This window comes from Cuculus canorus, chromosome 2 (assembly GCF_017976375.1).
Source record: "Cuculus canorus isolate bCucCan1 chromosome 2, bCucCan1.pri, whole genome shotgun sequence".
Lineage (NCBI taxonomy): Eukaryota > Metazoa > Chordata > Aves > Cuculiformes > Cuculidae > Cuculus > Cuculus canorus.
This window is the reverse complement of record NC_071402.1, coordinates 5,941,880-5,960,791: the sequence shown is the minus strand read 5'-3', so window position 1 is coordinate 5,960,791 and position 18,912 is coordinate 5,941,880. Positions and strand designations below refer to the sequence as shown.

General features: G+C 39.9%; 1 protein-coding gene across 3 annotated transcripts in view; it reads right to left on the bottom strand.

Moving 5' to 3' along the window:
* TRAPPC9 (trafficking protein particle complex subunit 9) overlaps nucleotides 1–18,912 on the bottom strand; it is a 536,040-nt gene that overhangs the window by 462,581 nt on the left and 54,547 nt on the right. For all 3 annotated transcript variants that reach the window (XM_054059308.1, XM_054059310.1, XM_054059309.1), the window contains 2 exons: nucleotides 18,033–18,178; nucleotides 10,273–10,358 (listed from right to left, as the gene is read on the bottom strand). In XM_054059308.1, coding sequence (XP_053915283.1) covers nucleotides 10,273–10,358; nucleotides 18,033–18,178 — 232 coding nt within the window. The remainder of the gene's footprint in view (nucleotides 1–10,272; nucleotides 10,359–18,032; nucleotides 18,179–18,912) is intronic.

Below are 18,912 nucleotides of genomic sequence, written 5' to 3'. Positions count from 1 at the left end.
TTTCCTTTGAAAACATCTACTATTGCCTGTTTTTTAATTCAGTTTGGTTTTCAGTGGTGCACCTTTAATGCTCATGTCAGCTTTAAAGGCAGCTAGCCTAGCCTTCTTATGTTTGTAATTCTCAACTAGAAACTTGGAAAATTGATACTTGCATAACAAGTACTTAAAGAAATGCAAATGGCACCATAGGAATTACCCAGCAAACAACTGAAACTTGACCTGTCATGTACAGGAACTTTTAATGGCCTGATTTGCATTGAAATAACCACCAGCCACTTCTCCAAGCAATTCCTGGGTATTAACCCAAATCAATCCAACAGCAATCAAAATCAACTGAACTAAAAGTTGTTATCAGAATTTCTTCCCCCCTCAGTGTGCCTTCCAGAAAATTAACAACCAACCATCTTTTATGTACATGCTACATAACAACTGAAAAAATGTTTTGCACCTAAGACTTTTAACAGTGAAGTCCTAAACACAGCAAAAGCTTAAAAAAGCAAACCGAACAGGTTTGTCAGGTTCTTGACTCCTCTTCTGAAGATCTGAAGTTAGCAAGACTATAATATATCTGAGAGCTATAAAATCCTTCATTCTAGCAATTATTTCTTTGTAGACTTGACATTGTTGAGACAACATCTACTTCAATCAAAGCTACTCTTGCTCTGTGGAAAGGTGCGTTAGAGAACTCTATCCTGTTCTATTATTGCACAAAATTCAATGTCATCATTTGACTTGAGCTGTAAGAAGCTCTGTCAAACTCTCACTTCTACTGAATTACAGTTTTCCCCCAGTTTCACATGGAGACTTCAGCTGTCGGAAATAAATCACAAACAAGTACAGAAAAACTAATTCTGCCTCCAGCAGACACTCAGTACCCAGTGCACCAGAGCACTGATGCTTTGGGATTCCCACTTCATAAACACGAGCTTGGTCACTACTTTTCAAACACGTATGTTTATGCAGCAGGGAGCCTAAGCAGGCTTTGTTTGTGCTCTTGGTGAAATACTCCTTGCAGTACTGCAGAATAAAGAGATCAAAATAATTATTGCAATAAATAGACAATACAAACTAATTTTGGATATGATGCAACATAACTGAATGCATGTAACTGAATCCTTCCAGTGGGATTCACCTCACAGAATTGGGGTGAACATTCACTCTCTAATACTGACTTAGCCTCAGTCTTCATCATAATCATTCTGCTTTTGCTTTAGCAGAAGCAAATCTTAGACTACAAACAGAAGAGAGCCCCATACACACTCCAAAACTAACTTTTAAAACAGTTACAGCAGTCTTCGTAAGATCATTTCAGCCCTGAAAGCACTGAACTATCACTTGGCCAAATATTAAAATATATTTCAATTATTCAGGATTCACCTCAATGAATTACTTTTATCCAAGGACTTGAAGTCCTAAAAAATCAGTGACAAAAATAAAGACCTCTAATGTCTTGTTTAGTATCAGCTACAGCAAATGGAAATAAAACAGAACTGACAGAGACCTCTTCTAATTCCTCTTCTTACTTGGAAGCAGAGTCAACTCTACATTAACCATTCCCAGGATGTTTATCTAGGGAGTTCTGGAATTTCCTTAGTGGCAGCCTCTAAGAGGGGATCAGGTAACTGAATGCAGTGGTTAACCTGGAAAGCCTTTCCAGCTCAAACTTTCTCCTAATACTACACTGAACTTACCTTGTAACAACTGCTACACATCATTATTTTTCCATTCCTAGCTACCTCCCCAAATTAGCCAGTATAGCAACTGCCATAAACACACACACAAAACACTAGCAGATTGCAATGTCACTGCAAAACCATAGTCAGGTCACTTTCCTGCAATACAGGAAGCTCCTCATTAAGACATGTTCCTAATTAGGCCAGTTTTCCAGGGGGAGAGGGAAGCAATAAGTAAATAAAGCTTTGTGCCATGTTCTCACTCATCTACTTCACATTTTTAATCATGACAAGGACATGCATCTACACATTGATTTCACTTCATATCCATACATTCATTTCACTTCACACTTCTACATTTATTTCACTTCTTGCAGTATAAACAGTTGTAATCTTACTGAATATTAATTAGTCCCCCATCCCAGAAATCAGACATCCTCCACTATCAAGTTGGATTGAAAGGGAGCATGAGAAGACATTTAGGGTCCTGTAAAGGAAACAATAAACTGAAGGGAGACCATAAACCAGCATAGTCTCAATAAATGCATGTAAAACAGTCAAGCCCATATATATACAGGCTGCCATATGACCTCAAAGTTGTCAGTCAGAACCTCACCACCCAGCTAGTTTTGATCTATGACACCAATGAGCTTCCTTGTTCCAGGGAACTGAGGACTGGAATGGACCCGAGCCAAATAACCTTGAAAAAATTAAAGATCAAAACGGGGAGTGGCAGGAGGAACAGGGAAATTAACTGAGAAAAATTAAATAAGTGAACGGTGATTTTAAAGGCTAATGGTCAAGATTCAGGAAAAACAGCAATCATAATGCAGCTGATAGAGGAAGCATCTTCCTCACCAAAGAACTTAAACTGCTGGTATAATCCAGATAGAAGATAAACAGAGACAGGAATAGACAAAAAGGTACATGAATGGATCTGGAGTACAATTACCCAAAATATGCATTTGCTAATGGACAAGAAGAGTTACTAGTCACAGCAATTGCTAGGATTAAAATGATTTAATAACAGTAGAGTGAAGAAAATTGCTATGTACATTGTACATTGTTTCCTAACTCCAGGAAATATACCAAAACGACACCCTTAGATCACGCTGATCACAGACACAGCATGTTGCTCACAGGTAACTGCTGAAGCAAAATTAGTCCTCAGAACAACATATTTATCCTATAATGCATTAAGAATGAGCTCTCAGTCTATTCTTTAACAACAAAACCCATGAAAATGAAGAGTTTTTCTAAGAGACCAAACAATGGAAACACCAAGACACCTGCACCAAGTACATACTATGTCTGGACTAGAAATAAAAGAGCCTCAAGTGTATTATCACACAAAGGATAAAGTAAAATTGTGAGTTTTTAAAAGTAAAGATATTAAGAAAGCATAAAAACTAACCAAAATGGAGAAAAAGACAACCATAAAACTCAACTAGGCTTCAGAGTTCCAGACACAAACTGAAATCAAGATACTTACTCTTAAAACTTAACCCACACTAATAAGTTTTAAAAGACAATGACATATCTAGAATGTTTGAAAGACATCTTCAACATTGCTTTTTGCTGGACAGCAGAATTCAGCAATATTTGCCCAACATTGCCCTCTGGTGCCTAAAAATGCTTTAGAAGAACAGTGACAACCCAATGAAGGCTGAAATACCGTTACATCCTTTACCCAAACATAACAGACACACCAAAAAAAAAGGGAAATAAGTGTTAAATTTCTTTTCCCTTCAGTCTTATACCTTATTTCAAGTAACACTATTTAGGAATCATTGCTCTTTCCAACCTTACAGGAAAAGTTGAACCTTATACAAGGTTTCCTCCAGAGAATACATGAATGACACACAAAAAAAAAAAACAACCTTCAATTTTACATTTCCTTGTATTCTTAGAAAACAATTTAAACTGTCTTAGAGTGAATATACACATGCTATTATCACAGCATGTCTTTCAATCACTTCCAATCTCGATTTAGTTTTAGAAAAATAAAACAACTTGTGTTGTAAATGGTAGCGTTCGGGGACGCTGTTAAAAGAACATGAGTTCGTAAATGTATTTTTAAGACTTCACTTACCAGTCCTGAAATGCAATCACTCCTTTTTTAAAGTAACACTGCCATCAAAGCTAGTTTTCAGGCTGAACATACTTCATACAATGTTGTCAAACAGTTTGCACAAAAACTGTCAAATATTTATTTTAAAGGAATTTTTCACTCCTATTTTTAATAAGATTGTTATAGGCAGACCTAGAAAACACTAAATTTAACCATTTTTATCCTTCTTCCCCCTCACCTTTTTTGCGTACATTCTTACCTAATATAGCTTCAATTAAATGTTGTGTACCAGTAAGTAAATATTCTCTGAAGATGGTAGAAACAGTACAAAGATGGGAACTCACTGAAGAGCTGATCATGGAAACAATTTAAATCATCATAAGTGAAGTAATAGGACTGACTATATATAACAATTTATCAAAATTTAAGGTGGCATTTTTAAACGCCAACACAGAGTTCTTATCTAATGTAACAGCCATTCTTATAGCACCATTAATCAAATTACCATGGTTAAATTTTCTTCAAATAAATATATAACACACTCCAAACAGAAGAACTACAGAACAAATACTTGGGCTGCTCAAGGTCCCATCCAACCCGGCCTTGAACACCCCCAGGGAGGAGGCAGCCACAACTTCCCTGGGCAACTCGTGCCAGTGCCTCACCACCCTCATGATAAAGAATTTCTTCCTAAAGGCTAGTCTAAATCTTTCCTCTTCCAATTTAAAGCCATTCCCCCTCGTTCTGTCACTACATGCATGTAGAAAAGCCCCTCCCCAGCTTTCCTGTAGCGCCCTTAAGGTACTGGAAACTGCTCTAAGATCTCCCCAGAGCCTTCTCCAGGCTGAAAAACCTCAACTCCCTCAGCCTGGCCTCATAGCAGAGGTGCTCCAGCCCTCTCATCTTCAAGGCCCTTTCTCAATAGTAATTTATTAAATACAGTTCACAAGGCTCTATATCGTATATATTGTAGAAAACATAGCCACGGTTTTAAGAAGGTTACAATAAGTGCAAAAAAAATGCTTTCATTCAACAAATATCACTGCTACAGAATTTCTATCCTTTTCCTTTTGCCTTTAATGTGAAACTTGAGAGACAAAGAAGAAAAAGAAAAAAATTAAAGAATGTAACACACTTTGCAGAGTATTTTCACATGTACTTTATCTTAGTAGAAGATCTCACTAGACTGTACCACAACTTATCATTTGTCCCAAGATACAAAATAATCCATCAAAGATTTTTCAGAATTCTGGGGGGGGGATGAGGGCTCATTTTTTCCTGGACAGAAAAAAATGCAGAAGCTGTCATACACATACCTGAACAAGTCCATACAGGAATCAATATTTCAGGGAAACCAAGTAAAGTTGTACATACACTTATGGCATGAAGTTTAACAAGGCGAAATGCTGGGTCCTGCACTTGGGGCACAACAACTATATGCAATGCTACACACTAGGAGAAGTCTGGCTAGAAAGCTGCCTGGAGGAAAAGGACCTGTGGGTGTGCCCAGGTGGCCAAGAAGGCCAATGGCATCTTGGCTTGTATCAGAAATGGTGTGGCCAGCAGGTCCAGGGAGGTGATTCTGCCCCCATACTCGGCACTGGTGAGACCGCACCTTGAGTACTGTGTTCAGTTCTGGGCCCCTCACCACAAGAAGGATGTTGAGGCTCTGGAGCGTGTCCAGAGAAGAGCAACAAAGCTGGTGAGGGGACTGGAGAACAAGTCTTATGAGAAGCGGCTGAGAGAGCTGGGGTTGTTTAGCCTGAGAAGAGGAGGCTGAGGGGAGACCTTATTGCTCTCTACAACTACCTGAAAGGAGGTTGTGGAGAGGAGGGAGCTGGCCTCTTCTCCCAAGGAACAGGGGACAGGACAAGGGGGAATGGCCTCAAGTTCCACCAGGAGCTTGAAAAAATTTTTCACAGAAAGGGTCATCGGGCACTGGAACAGGCTGCCCAGGGAGGTGGTAGAGTCACCTTCCCTGGAGGTGTTTAAGGGATGGGTGGATGAGGTGCTGAGGGGCATGGTTTAGGGAGTGTTAGGAATGGTTGGACTCGATGACTCAACCGGTCCCTTCCAACCTAGTGATTCTGTGATTCTGTGATTCTACGATTTACAGCTGAATAACACATCTCCTGGTAAACATGAGCTCCACCACCAGGAGAGCAGAACTACTGCAGTCCATTGTAGTCAAAGCCAGTCAGGCTCATTTCTGTCTCTGTCTCACGGTGTTGATTTAAGGTACCTGCAAAATTTTATTAAAGCACTTTGTCTCATCACCACTATGATCTCTCTTACTTCTTTTTATTGACTAAAATACCTCATTGTTGGACCTAATCACCTCCCTATTCCGTGACTATATGTTTTCATCTGTCATTTGACAAATACTATTGCACCTTTTAATGGATCGGCCTTCTAAAGTATATGGACAAAACAAAAACATAACAGAAAAAGGCAGAAAAGCAATACAGAAATGGGACACACGTGAAGAATAGATATCTAAACAGAGTCCCAAAGCATAAATAGGCATAGCAGAGAATAAATAGTAAGTACAACAAAGATGGGCAAAGAGCTTTGAGAGAAGTACAGTAAAAAAATAAAATAATTAACTTTTCAGACAGTACAGGGCTTATCACGCAACACTGGTCAAAGCCATGTCTCCACAGTCTCATGGAAAGCCTAAAAATTCAATTTATTTTACTTAACCATATCTCAATTAAACTCCATGTATCTAGCACGAACACTTCAAACAATGAAAAAAAGACAGAGAAACCTTTCAACGAGGAACCATGCTCCGCACCTACTTCTCCTCAATACTAAGTTGTTTCCCATCTAAACTTTCAGCTACAACAGACAGGAAGACACATTAGGAAAAGCATAAATCATAGAATCATAGAATGGTTTGAGTTGGAAGGGATCTTAAAGATCATCTAATCCCAACACCCCTGCCATGGGCAGGGACACCTCCTGTTATACAAGGCTGCTCAAGGCCCCATCCAACGTTGCACTGAACACTTCCAATGATCATGACAAAAGTTTGGATTGATGCTTCCAGCATTAACATGAAATCAGTAAGCTAACCAAACTACAAATCATAAATTGAAAGAGAAAGGAAAGGGAAAAATTAGAAAATCATAAAATCATGAAACATCCAGAGTTGGAAGGGACCCACAAGGATCATCAAGTCCAACTCCTGTCCCTGCACAGGACAACCCCAACATTCACACTATGTGTCTGAGGGTGTTGTCCAAATGCTTCTTCAATACTGTCAGACTTGGCACTAGGATGGCTTCCCTGGGGAGCTGCTCTATTGCTCCACCACCCTCTTGGGGAAGAACCTTTTCCTAATATCCAACCTAAACCTCCCCTGGTACATCTTCCTGCCATTTCCTCAGGTCCTAGCACTGGTCGCCAGAGAGAAGAGATCAGCACCTGCTCGTCTTCTTCCCCTTGTGAGGAAGAAGTAAACTGTGATGTGGTCTTCCTTCAGTCTTCTCTTCTCCAGGCTGAAAAGACCAAGTGATTTCAGCCACCCCTCATATGTCTTTCCCTCTAAACCCTTCATCAACTTTGTGGCCTCCTCTGGACACTCCAGTAGCTTGATATCCTCTTCGTCCAGTGGCACCCAACACTGGACTCAGTATTCAAGGCAGGGCCACACCAGTGTGGAGCAAGGCGGGACAACCACCTCTCTCAACCAGCGAGCAATGCCGTGCGCACTGCTGCCTCATGTTCAACTTGCCATCAACCAGAACAGGGTTTACACAGGGCTGGTCTCCAGCCTCTCACTCCCCAGGCCACGTGTACATCCAGGGTTACCGTGTTCCAGGTGCAAAACCTGGCACCTGCCCTTGTTAAACTTCATGGGCCGATGATGGCCCACCTCTCCAATTTGTCGAGATCCCTCTGCAAGACTACAGAGTTCAGGACAGTTAGATGTTGATGAACGGTGAACCATGAAAAGGGTAAAGAACAAAGGGAATCAAGTCATGGAGAACTCAAAGAACTGCAAGGTGACTGGCAACAAGGCTGAACAGGTAGGGAGTCACACTGCAAAGGCAAAGTGCTGAGTCAGAGCAAAAAAACAAGCTGAAATTGCCATTAAATGACAGAAAAGAACACACTTGCTATGAAAATGATTCTCTGACACTAAATAACATGGAAGAATGTGATACACAGTGAGAAATCAGACAACGAGGGGGCATGGGGACCACAGGCAGGAGTACATGTTAATAATAAAACAAAACATTTTAAAATATTAAACAATGCCTTGAATTATTAAAATAAAAACAAAGATTTTATCCTTGTGATAAAGTAATAACTATTCCCACGTTCTAGAAAACTCACAGACCAGACTGGAAAACCAGAACAATTTAGGCTGGAGGGAAATGCTAGAGGTGTTCTTGGCTAGCTCACTGCTCAGAACAGGGCCAATCTCATGGGTTAGGTTTTCACTGTCCTACACACTCAAATTTTGCAGATTTCCAAAGACAAAGATCCCACATTCTCTCTGGACAACCAGTCCCAGTGTATGATCACCCTCATGATGGGAAAAAAAGGAATTTTTTATTGGGAAAGTTTTCCATTGCTGTTCACTGACTCTCATCCTTACACTGGGCACCTCTGTGAAAAGCCTGGTTCCTTTTTCACTGCACATTCCCACTCTGGGATCAAGGAGAGCAATAGGAATCCAGTAGTCTTCTCTTCTTCAAAATGAACAAATGCAGTTCTTTGAACCTGCCCTGATCTGTCTTATCCTGGTAATCCTGATGGGCTGATACCAGCCTGTTACTATTTCTATTGTACAGGGAGCTCAAAACTGGTGTTGGTTCTAAAGACATTGTCTCTCAAATGCCAAATGGAGGGGAATAACTGCTTTCCTCAACTTGCTGGCTACAGTCTTGATACCACAAACAAATCAAGCAAAATCAACTCATTTCCACAGATGAGATGACATTAGCACAGATCAGAATGGCTCAAAGAACTCTATTTATGGAACACTGACTAAAGAATTACGTTAATCACTTCATTTATTTGTATCTAGTTTGCATGCCTGCTGCCTCTTACACTTACCAATGAAACCGAAATTAAGTATTAATTCAAAGACAGAATTGTATCACGTGAACAGTAAAAAGAAATATTCACGCTACTGCAACTAATTTGCTGGGGGAGTGGATGCAGTGCACATCTATGCAAACAACTGAGTTCTTAAGTGTATGTAAGCACTCACAAGAAATTTCCTCTTTAAGAAATCAAGAAATTACCCAAATCTATTTTTTTTAAATATACAATCGCATCATTACTTACATAATACAAATTACACTATACATGAAAACACACTTAAATGAATTAATTCCTGTATAGAATCCTTTATGATGCGCAGCCTTACAATTACTTTTTCTATTCATTCCTAACAATTTGGAATACTTCTGTGAGGGTTAGATAAAATACTGCTGAAGAAACTAGTGTCTTAGCTTCCAAGACTGAATTTTATTATGCTATAACACAACCTTTGGGCATCTTCCTTTACCATGGAAAACCACTTTATTATATGCAGCATATTAGTAATAATTCAGGTCAAATTGTTTGCCTGGCCACTGCAGTGTTCCTATCAATTAAAAAAAAACAATCAAAAATCCTGAAGAAATAAATACAGACTGATTCACTTGGCTTAACAGAGCAGCAGGCTCTAAAAGGCAAGATTTTTTTTTAAAGCAATATTAAAGGTAAAAGTATTTAACATAAAGGACAGCACTGTATTAGATCTGAGTGGAGATTAAGCTCGTTTGGTAGTTAGAGGATTTTTAACCTTTAAACAGGTAACAATTTAAAAACACCCTGGTAGTTGGCATAAAGAAGGGGAAAAAAAACCCAGTTTACTCTGCCTCAAGACACACTGCAGGCAGTCCATAAAACGAATATCATACAGTATATTAGAATTGCAGACAGCTTGGGCTTGATCCTTCTAACCTCACATGCTCCTCTGGTATTTTAGCCTTTTTTTTCCTCTCTCCTGATAATTTTGGCTTACAGAGTTTTCAAATATCTTGGGAACAGCAGATCCACGAGCTGAAGCTTCTATTAAAAACCAAGGCTTCTCAGAACTATTTAAATTTCTCAGATTTTTAAAAATGTGGTCAAAGGGGGAATTTGAAAAGCTAGGATGAATGCAGATTTTTAAATTACAGTAGTGAGTATACGCTAATTATTATGTTTCAGAATATAATTATTACTTGAATACCAGTATATAAATTATGTAGCATGAGTTGTAGTAACTGAAAAAAGGTACAGAATTAATTTACAGGTCAGTAACAGTAAAGCACTTGAACACTCTGAGTGGCAGAGATTTTCACTTCAATGCCTCATCACCAACAAACAAGAAATAATTGACAATATGCACTGTTAAACAGAGGTTATACTGGCGTAAAAGGCTTTTCAAGCTATTTGATTTATAGAAAACCACATTTGAAAGTTCAAATGAGAAATTTTGGGGAAAAATAATAGAAAGGGGAGATTTAGAAAGATACATACCATGTTTTCTACTCGGAGCTCAAAAGGCATAGGGTTGTACACCATCAACTGAACTTCACATACATCTCCCTGGACCCACTGGAAGTCTAGAAGAAATTATTACAGAATCAAGGTAGGAATTAGAATCATAGAATCATAGAATGATTTGGGTTGGAAGGGACCTTAAAGATCATCCAGTTCCAACCCCCCTGCCATGGGCAGGGACACCTCTCACTAGGTCAGGCCACTCAAGGCCCCATCCAACCTGACCACGAACACTTCCAGGGAGGGGGCATCCACAGCTTCCCTGGGCAACTTGTGCCTCACTACCCTCACCATGAAGAATTTCTTCCAAATGTCTAATCTAAATCTTCCCCCTTCCAATTTAAAGCCATTCCCCTTCATCCTATTACTACATGCCCTTGGAAAAAGTTCCTCCCCAGCTTTCCTGCAGCCCCCTTCAGGTACTGGAAGGTCACTATGAGGTCTCCCTAGAGCCTTCTCTTCTCCAGGATGAACAACCTCAACTCTCTCAGCCTGTCCTCATATCGGACAGCTGCTCCAGCACTCTGACCATCTTTGTGGCCTCCTCTGGACCTATTCCAAAAGTTCCATATCCTTTTCATGTTGGGGATTCCAGAACTGGACACAATACTCCAGGTAGGGTCTCACGAGAGAGGAGCAGGGGAGGAGAATCCCCTCCCTCAACTTGCTGCTTAACCTAATCATCATGATATAAAGAAGTAGCATCAGCTGAGCTGTCAGATTGCTGTATTATCTAAACATTCTAGACTAACATTTTTGTATAATCTTCACAGCCCAAGTCCTATTCAAGTACAGTGTGGGACACAAACTATAAATAAAACCCAGGCAAAGCAATGGGTTAAAGGACAGGAAGCATTCATTAATGCAGTAATAGTGCTTCAAAGACCCAGCGTGCCAACACTACATTGGCAAAATTAATTCAGGCATCAATTCAAACAGTACTTAAACACATCCTTAATGTTAAACACTTAAAGGTTTACATATTTGGAGTTAAGAACATTGCCTCGGATAATTAAGACTCAGATTAAAAGCAACCAGAAAGGAATGAACACAGCAGGAAGAAAGGAATTAAAAATAATGGAAACAAATCTTCATACAGACACAGCTGATGATACAGAGTAAATAAAAGATTGTTCTAAATTAAGAAGGAAACAACAGCTCACCAGCAAGATGCCACCTTAGTTTCCTCCCACTGATTTTTCTCGAGAAATAGTAAGTAGTTTGAGAAATGCTGTGGGAGGGGAAGGTCTACTAGGATCTAGAGCGACAGATTCTTCTGAGGTTCACAAAATGGAGACTTAGGCAATAACACAAATTATTTAGCATTGTGGAAATACTTACGGAAGACAAAGAACAAAAATAGGTGAGGTAATAAGCTGCACTTTCAGTTTATAACTCCCTATAAGTGACAGAGGTTCAACTTTAAAGATGCTTCACCCTGCCAAGTTTAAAATCTGGATTTTTTTTTAATTTAAGAAGGAAAGGAGTTTACGAAAATGAGGTTAGCAGCAGAGACACAAATCCTGAGGAACTGCTCAGTGCAGAAAGAGTAGTTTACATCTCCACTTCATAATCTTTTCAGCCTATAGGATCCTGTTTACCTTCCAAGTTTCTCAGTACCTGAAGGAGGCATACAAGAAAGCTATGCAGGGACATTTTACAAGGGCATGTAATGATAGGCTAAGGGTTAATTGTTCTAAGCTGAAAGAAAGGAGATACAGACTACACATTAGGAAGAAATTCTTCACAATGAGCATGGTGAGGCACTGGCACAGGTTGCCCAGGCAAGCTGTAGATGCCCCCTCCTTGGAAGTGTTGAAGGGCAGCCTGGACGGGACCTTGAGCAGCCTGGACTGGTGGGAGGTGTCTCTGCCTGTGGCAGGGAGATTGGACCTGGTTGATCTTTAAGGTCCTTTCCAATCCAAACCATTTTATGATTCTACGATACTCTGACATTCAGGCATAAAACTGAATGTGACAAGTCTCCACACAAGTTGAGACCATGCAGTCCAATTAAACAAAAGGTAGTTTAACTGTATTTGTTAAATAAATCATGACCATAAAATAAGCTATAACATAAATGGATTAACTTGTACTAGTTTACTCAATAATTTTAACAGACTTTATTAACACTTTTTCTGAGGATATTAGAAAGTCCAGTAAAAAACAGGATTATTTAAGACTATAATTCACAGTTGAAATCGTCTGTACTCTAATTGTACACTTTCAATCATTTACTATCTGATTACATTTCACAAGCAATATTAGAGAGCTCAAGGGAAAAGTACTTAATGCAAATGTTTAACTCCAATTAATGCTAGTAGAAATTAAAAACATACATTCAGGAACAGTAACAGGTTCTATTACTACGAAACCTAAAAAGCAATACTGTTGATTAAAAGAAAAGGTCTAAAAGCACAACTGCATGAGATGTTCTGTAGATTTCTTTAATTTAATTTCTATTAGTGTCCACACTGTCTTACACATTCTGCAGTCCACAAATGAATCTGTTACTCCGCTGGCTTCTTATAGCAGCCTTCCAGGACTTAAAGGGTGTCTACAAGAAAGCTGGGCCGGAGCTCTTTATCAGGGATTGTAGTGACAGGATGAGGGGTAACAGTTTAAAGCTGAAAGAGGGGAGATTTATATTAGACAGTAGGAAGAATTTTTTCTCCTGTCAGGGTGGTGAGGCACTGGCACAGGTTGCCCAGGGAAGCTGTGGATGTCCCATCCCTGGAGGTGTTCAAGACCAGGCTGGATGGGGCCTTGAGCAACCTGATCCAGTGGGAGGTGTCCCTGCCCTTGGCAGCGGGGTTGGAACTGGATGGTCTTTAATGTCCCTTCCAATCCAAACCATTCTATAATTCTATGAAGAGGTACTGTACAAAGCTCCAAAGGTGTTGAGGCACTGACGCCTCATTATCATTGCCTGTATCCATGCAGGCACTTGTAGTGGTCGAAGTGGTCACTTCTATCTCTCTAAATTAATTTACACTGTATAAGAACTACCACAAGACTACAATCTCTTTTCAGAAAACACTTTCAAAGCAACCACGTAAGAAGTGATTCTAAATAAGTGAAGTCATCAGAACACCTGGAGAAGAGGAGGCTGAAGGAAGACCTTATCGCGCTTTCTAGAACTACTGAAAGGAGGTTGTAGTGAGGTGGGTTGTACTCCACCTCAGCACTGCTAGATTACTTCCCTACTCCTGCTGGCCAAATCATTTTTTATTCAAGCCAGGATGCTGCTGGCCTCCTTGGCCACCTGGGCACACTGCTGGCTCATATTTAGCTGCTGTCGACCAACACCCCCAGGTCCTTTTCTGCCAGGTATGCGCTGGTGGGGCCACTTGGGCAGGGGGTGGAGTAGCTGCACGAGGGCTTTCGCTGGCTGTGCTGGATTAGGGAGGGTGAAAACAAAAGGGAGTATTAGTTGAGACTCAGCAAGAAGTACTCAGGCCCCATGGCACTGACCACCAGAGACTGCAAACAAAGAGCCGCAGCAGCAACACAACAGCACCTTGGAGCAGGAGGTGCCAAGGTCTCTGATGACCTGTAGGAACGAGCTGTGACCTCACCCCCATTCCTCATGTGCACCAGCCAGCCACAGACATGGAACCTTGGCAGCAGACCAAGCCCAGGAGCAAGATTCATGGAGAAACCACAACACCAGAAAGATGTTCCATCTCAGTAGCTGCCTCTGGTTGTCTTTCCTTGTAAAAGATGCAAGGGCAATGCTATAGGATTGCTTCCTTGGGAGAAAAAGCTTTTGAAAGAAAAGCTAAAATCAGATTATATGGTCCTAGGTGAAAAGCTATATTTACATCATCTAATATTGGTATGCCATTAGTTGCCAGATTTACTAATGGGACTATTATCCATTCTTGCTGCTTTAGACTATCAGCACTTTAAAACAAAGAAAACACTCTATGTCAAAAATCAGCACATTTCTTTCTTATGACTAATGTACTATTAAAGCAATTTAACCAGAATATAATTATCCCATTTATTGTTTCCAATCAGAAAAGCTTATCAAGCTGAAAGCTGTAAACATTTCCTCAAGACTTTCTGAAGGGTTTTGTTTCTCTTTGGTTTTCAGCAGTACTTGATTTCCTTTGCTGTAACAATAATTTAACAAAAATATGGCTTATATATTTCCATGTAAGGAAAACACTGTTCATTTGTTATTGTAATTGTTTTTAATTAAATACATCTCATTAAAATACTCTCATTAGTATCAAAGTTTATTAAATTTCTCAGCTTCTTTCAGAGGAAGTATCTTATGGTACTTTGTGTATTCCTTTGTTTGTGTGACTTTGAATGCAACATTAGAGGCTTTAAACGGTGAATGCACTGTGTATACACTTCAAAACACAAATGCTTTACAGGATCATAAGCAGATCAGACAGTTCCATAAGCTGAATAAAAGCATAAAAGGAGAAACTGCCCTGTATAATGTAAAACTCCTGTGGCACACACAGCACACAAACAAATCCTAACTTGAACTGCTTCTGAAAAACACAGTTCCTTTTGTATCCATCAAGGAACAAGAACACTGCATAGTAATGGTATGAGATTCAACAAGGCCAAGTGGCGAGTCCTGCACTTGAGACACAAAAACCCCATGCAGCAGTACAGGCTTGGGGAAGAGTGGATGGAAAGCTGCCTGAAAGAGAAAAACCTGGGGGTGTTTGTCGACAGCTCGCTGAATATGAGCCAACAGTGTGCCCAGGTGGCCAAGAACGCATCTTGGCTTGTATCAGAAACAGTGTGGCCAGCAGGAGTAGGGAAGTAATTGTGCCCCTGTTTACACCACTGGTGAGGCCACATTTCAAATCCTCTTTCCAGTTTTGGGCCCCTCACTACAAGATAGCCATTGAGGTTCTGGAGCATGTCCAGGGCAACAAAGATGGTGAAGGATCTTGAGGACAAGCCTTATGAGAGGCAGCTGAGGGAACTGGAGTTGTTTAGCCGGGAGAAAAGGAGGCTGAGGGAAATGACCTTCCTTATTGCTCTCTACAACTACCTGAAAGGAGGTCATAGTGACGTGGGGATTGGTCTCTTCTCCTAATTGACAGGCAACAGGACGAGAGGAAATTGCCTCAAGTTGCACCAGGGGAGCTTCAGATTAGACATCAGGAAAACTTTCTTCAGCAGAAGGGTTCTCAGGCACTGGCAGAGGCTGCCCAGGGAGATGGTTGAGTCACCATCCCTGGAGGTATTTAAAAGATGGGTAGATGAAGTGCTCAGGGATATGGTTTAGTAGTGGACAGATGTGGTTGGACTCAGTGGTCTCAAAGGTCTTTTCCAGTCAAGAGATTCTATAATTCTAATACAAGTGTTTGCCAAGATTAGCAATAACGTTTTATTTAAATTAAATAAACCATGACAAGGACTATATAAGAGATTAAATGTTAAAAATTTAATTGTGATCAATTTTTAAACAAACTCAGAGAAGTAATATAAGCTATTTTCCAAAGAAATATTTCTCTAATGAGAAAGGTCTTTAAGATGTCACATGCTACATTTTTAAAATTTCTTATCCTTTTTTAATTTCTTACCCCTCATCTTTCCAAATCGAAGTAGTAGAGCAGCAAAGTGGCAATAAGCCATGTCCATCCAAACTGCCAGATAGCAACCCATACCTCTGCATATCTCCTAATTCCTCATGTTTCAACTATTTATTGAAAATATGCATTGTCATAAAACAAACTAGAAATTGCTCATGTTCTTCTCAAGGTAAGGGATATGATCTTAGTGATAACCAGGGCTGCAACGGCAGATGAAGTCCAACACCTAACCTAGAAGATTGTGTGGGAAAAGCCTGCGGCCCCTTGGAATGAAGGAGTCATAGAGAATCTCCAAGTGCAGGCTCTGCAGGCCAGGCACAATCCAGGTGAACAACCCAAGTGGCTGCTACACTGCTGAAGAAAACTAATTTTAAAAGTAGATGAAAGAAGGCTGTTGGAAGGGAAGAAAAAGGGGAGCAAGACAAGATAGGAGTCGACCCAGATAACAATGCAATACCCTACAATACAAATACACTGCCACTCACAGGACAAACAGAATATGGGAATCAGAAAGCATTCCCCATCTCTCTTGTATGCATTCATGCTTGAAAAGAGTGGGGAGCAGGGGAGAGAAAATGGAGTTCAGGAGCTGAGGAGTGCACACGCTTGTCCTGCTCAAAATTTTCTGCCCTAACTTGTTTCTGAACTACCTATTTGAAGAATTAGTTGGAGCCTTTACTGATGATGATCTGCTCAATGTTTAATGGTTTACAGCTCAAAGCATGAAACAGAAAATCTATCAAACCCTCATGACATGTCAAAGTATTGGGTTTCTATTTTTTTCTTCTTTTTTTGGTGACTATATAGTACTAAAAACAGTACCATAAAGAGACAGAGAAGGATCAACACCATTCAGCAAATTTCTGTATTCAAGTTCTTACAATCAGTGCTGTTCCATAGTCACACAAGTCCTCTTTGTGCTAATACTAAAGCTTATGTTAAAAATTATCATGTATAAAATCCCTCTACTCCTAGAGTAGCCTAGAGAAGAGAAGACTCCAGGAGACATTACAGCAGCCTTCCAGAACCTCAAGGGAGGGACAGGAAAGGTGGGGGTGGACATTTTCCAAGGGCATGGAGTGATAGGACAAGGGGGGATGGCTTTAAATTGGAAGGGGGAAGATACAGATTAGGCATCAGGAAGAAATTCTTCACAATGAAGATGGTGAGGTACTGGAACAGGTTGTCCAGAGAAGCTGTGGATGCCCCTCCCTGGAAGTGTTCACGGCAGGTTGGTTGGGACCTTGAGCAGCCCGGTCTAGTGGGAGGAACTGGATGATCTTTAAGGTCCCTTTCAACCCAAACCATTCCGTGATCCTATGAAAAGAAACAAAAGGACTACCCGTATTTGTAACTTAATCTAGGACTTGAAACAAGCCTTGTAATCTATTTCCAGCAGCACAATTACTGCACTGAAGAGCTTTATAATAAATTAAATGACGCTTTAGCAGGAAATGACTGTGGTATTCTAAACACTGTTTATAAGGCTTTTCTGAATTTTGCTGAACTGTCTGTAAGAAAAACTGATTAATCAGTTAATCATTCTGAGTTCATGTTAAATCACAACAGGATATCAACTAGAAGGATTTTTTTTTCTCCTGGAGGAGGTAAACTGAAACCCATTTTTAAAATCCTAATGGCCTAACCACTATTAACCAAAAATAATTGTTAAAAATATCTATGGGTGATGTACTACCACAGGCCATTTTCCTATGGATTTGCATCTTTCAACATGAAAATGCAGCTCATTCATCCTAATTTCTTCATGTTCATGACAATACCCTTTATCAGAAAAGGGGAAACCCCAGCCACGCGTCGAGCTCAGGGCACCACGCCTGATTGCTGACTGCTGAATGCAATGGGTCAGAAGGAAGTTTTCCCTCATTTCTCTTTTGTTTCAGAAAGAAGCAAAACTAGTTTATCTCCTCTAAAATCAGTTTTATCATCTATGAGACTTTATTCCTCTTCTGAATTTGAAACTCTCCCATGGAGAACAGAGCTTTGTTCCTTCAGAATTTCTGGCTAAAATGCAGATTATTTAAAATACAAGAGAGCAATGTTCAGGTTTGAAAGCTTTGACCAAGAAAAGCCTTGAAAGGAAAGGCTTGACCAAGGAAGATTTTCTAATTTAATGAAACAACAGAAAATATTCCAAAACAATCTTACCTATTTTCTTATTTCGTTCTTCCCCACGACTATGTGCAATAATTGGAGAATATATGAAGGGGCTCTTGGTTGACACATTCTGACCAAGTAGACTTTTCATTTTGTGAGGCCGCAGACTGGTTGGGAGGTTCAAGAGCTTTACAGATCTGTTGAGTAAAGAGAATTTTATAGAAGGTTGTGTTCAAAATGAGCTGATAAATACTAAATTACAGTGAATAGGCGCCAATTAGAATACCTGAAATGGAAAACATGAAGTAAACATCTACAATATAAAAGAAAGTAATACCAAGCCAAGGAAACTAAAGGCAATGTTTTAGAAAGCTGTCAGAAAACAAATACCAAAGGAAAAACATCTACTGTAGAAACTAACAGAAACAAAAATAATCAGATCTGGGATATGAAATCCAGTTAATAATTTCCAAATTAACTGCAGAATGAACAGCACAGATACCACAAGTACAGGGCAGAAAGCAACCAAAAATTTAACTTAAACACAAACTAGAAGCCAGAAAAAATTTCACTGGACGAACAGGGTAGATTTAGATTAGATATTAGGAAGACTTTTTTTACGGTGATGATGGTGAGAAACTGGTACAGGTTGCCCAAGGAAGTGGATGCCCCATCCCTGGAGGTGTTCAAGGCCAGGCTGGATGGGGCTTTGAGCAACCTGATCCAGTGGAAGGTGTGCAGATATAACTGCAGTCATTCGCTTGCCAAAGTTACAGATTTATACTTATATTCAAAACTATAAATTCTTACTAAGAACATGAAAATCACCCAAGTCCTCACCACATTAAAGAACAGTTTTATCAATAGCCGACTAATAAAAAGCATATTCATACAAGATAGTGATTTGTTCTAAAAATGACCCAAATTATTC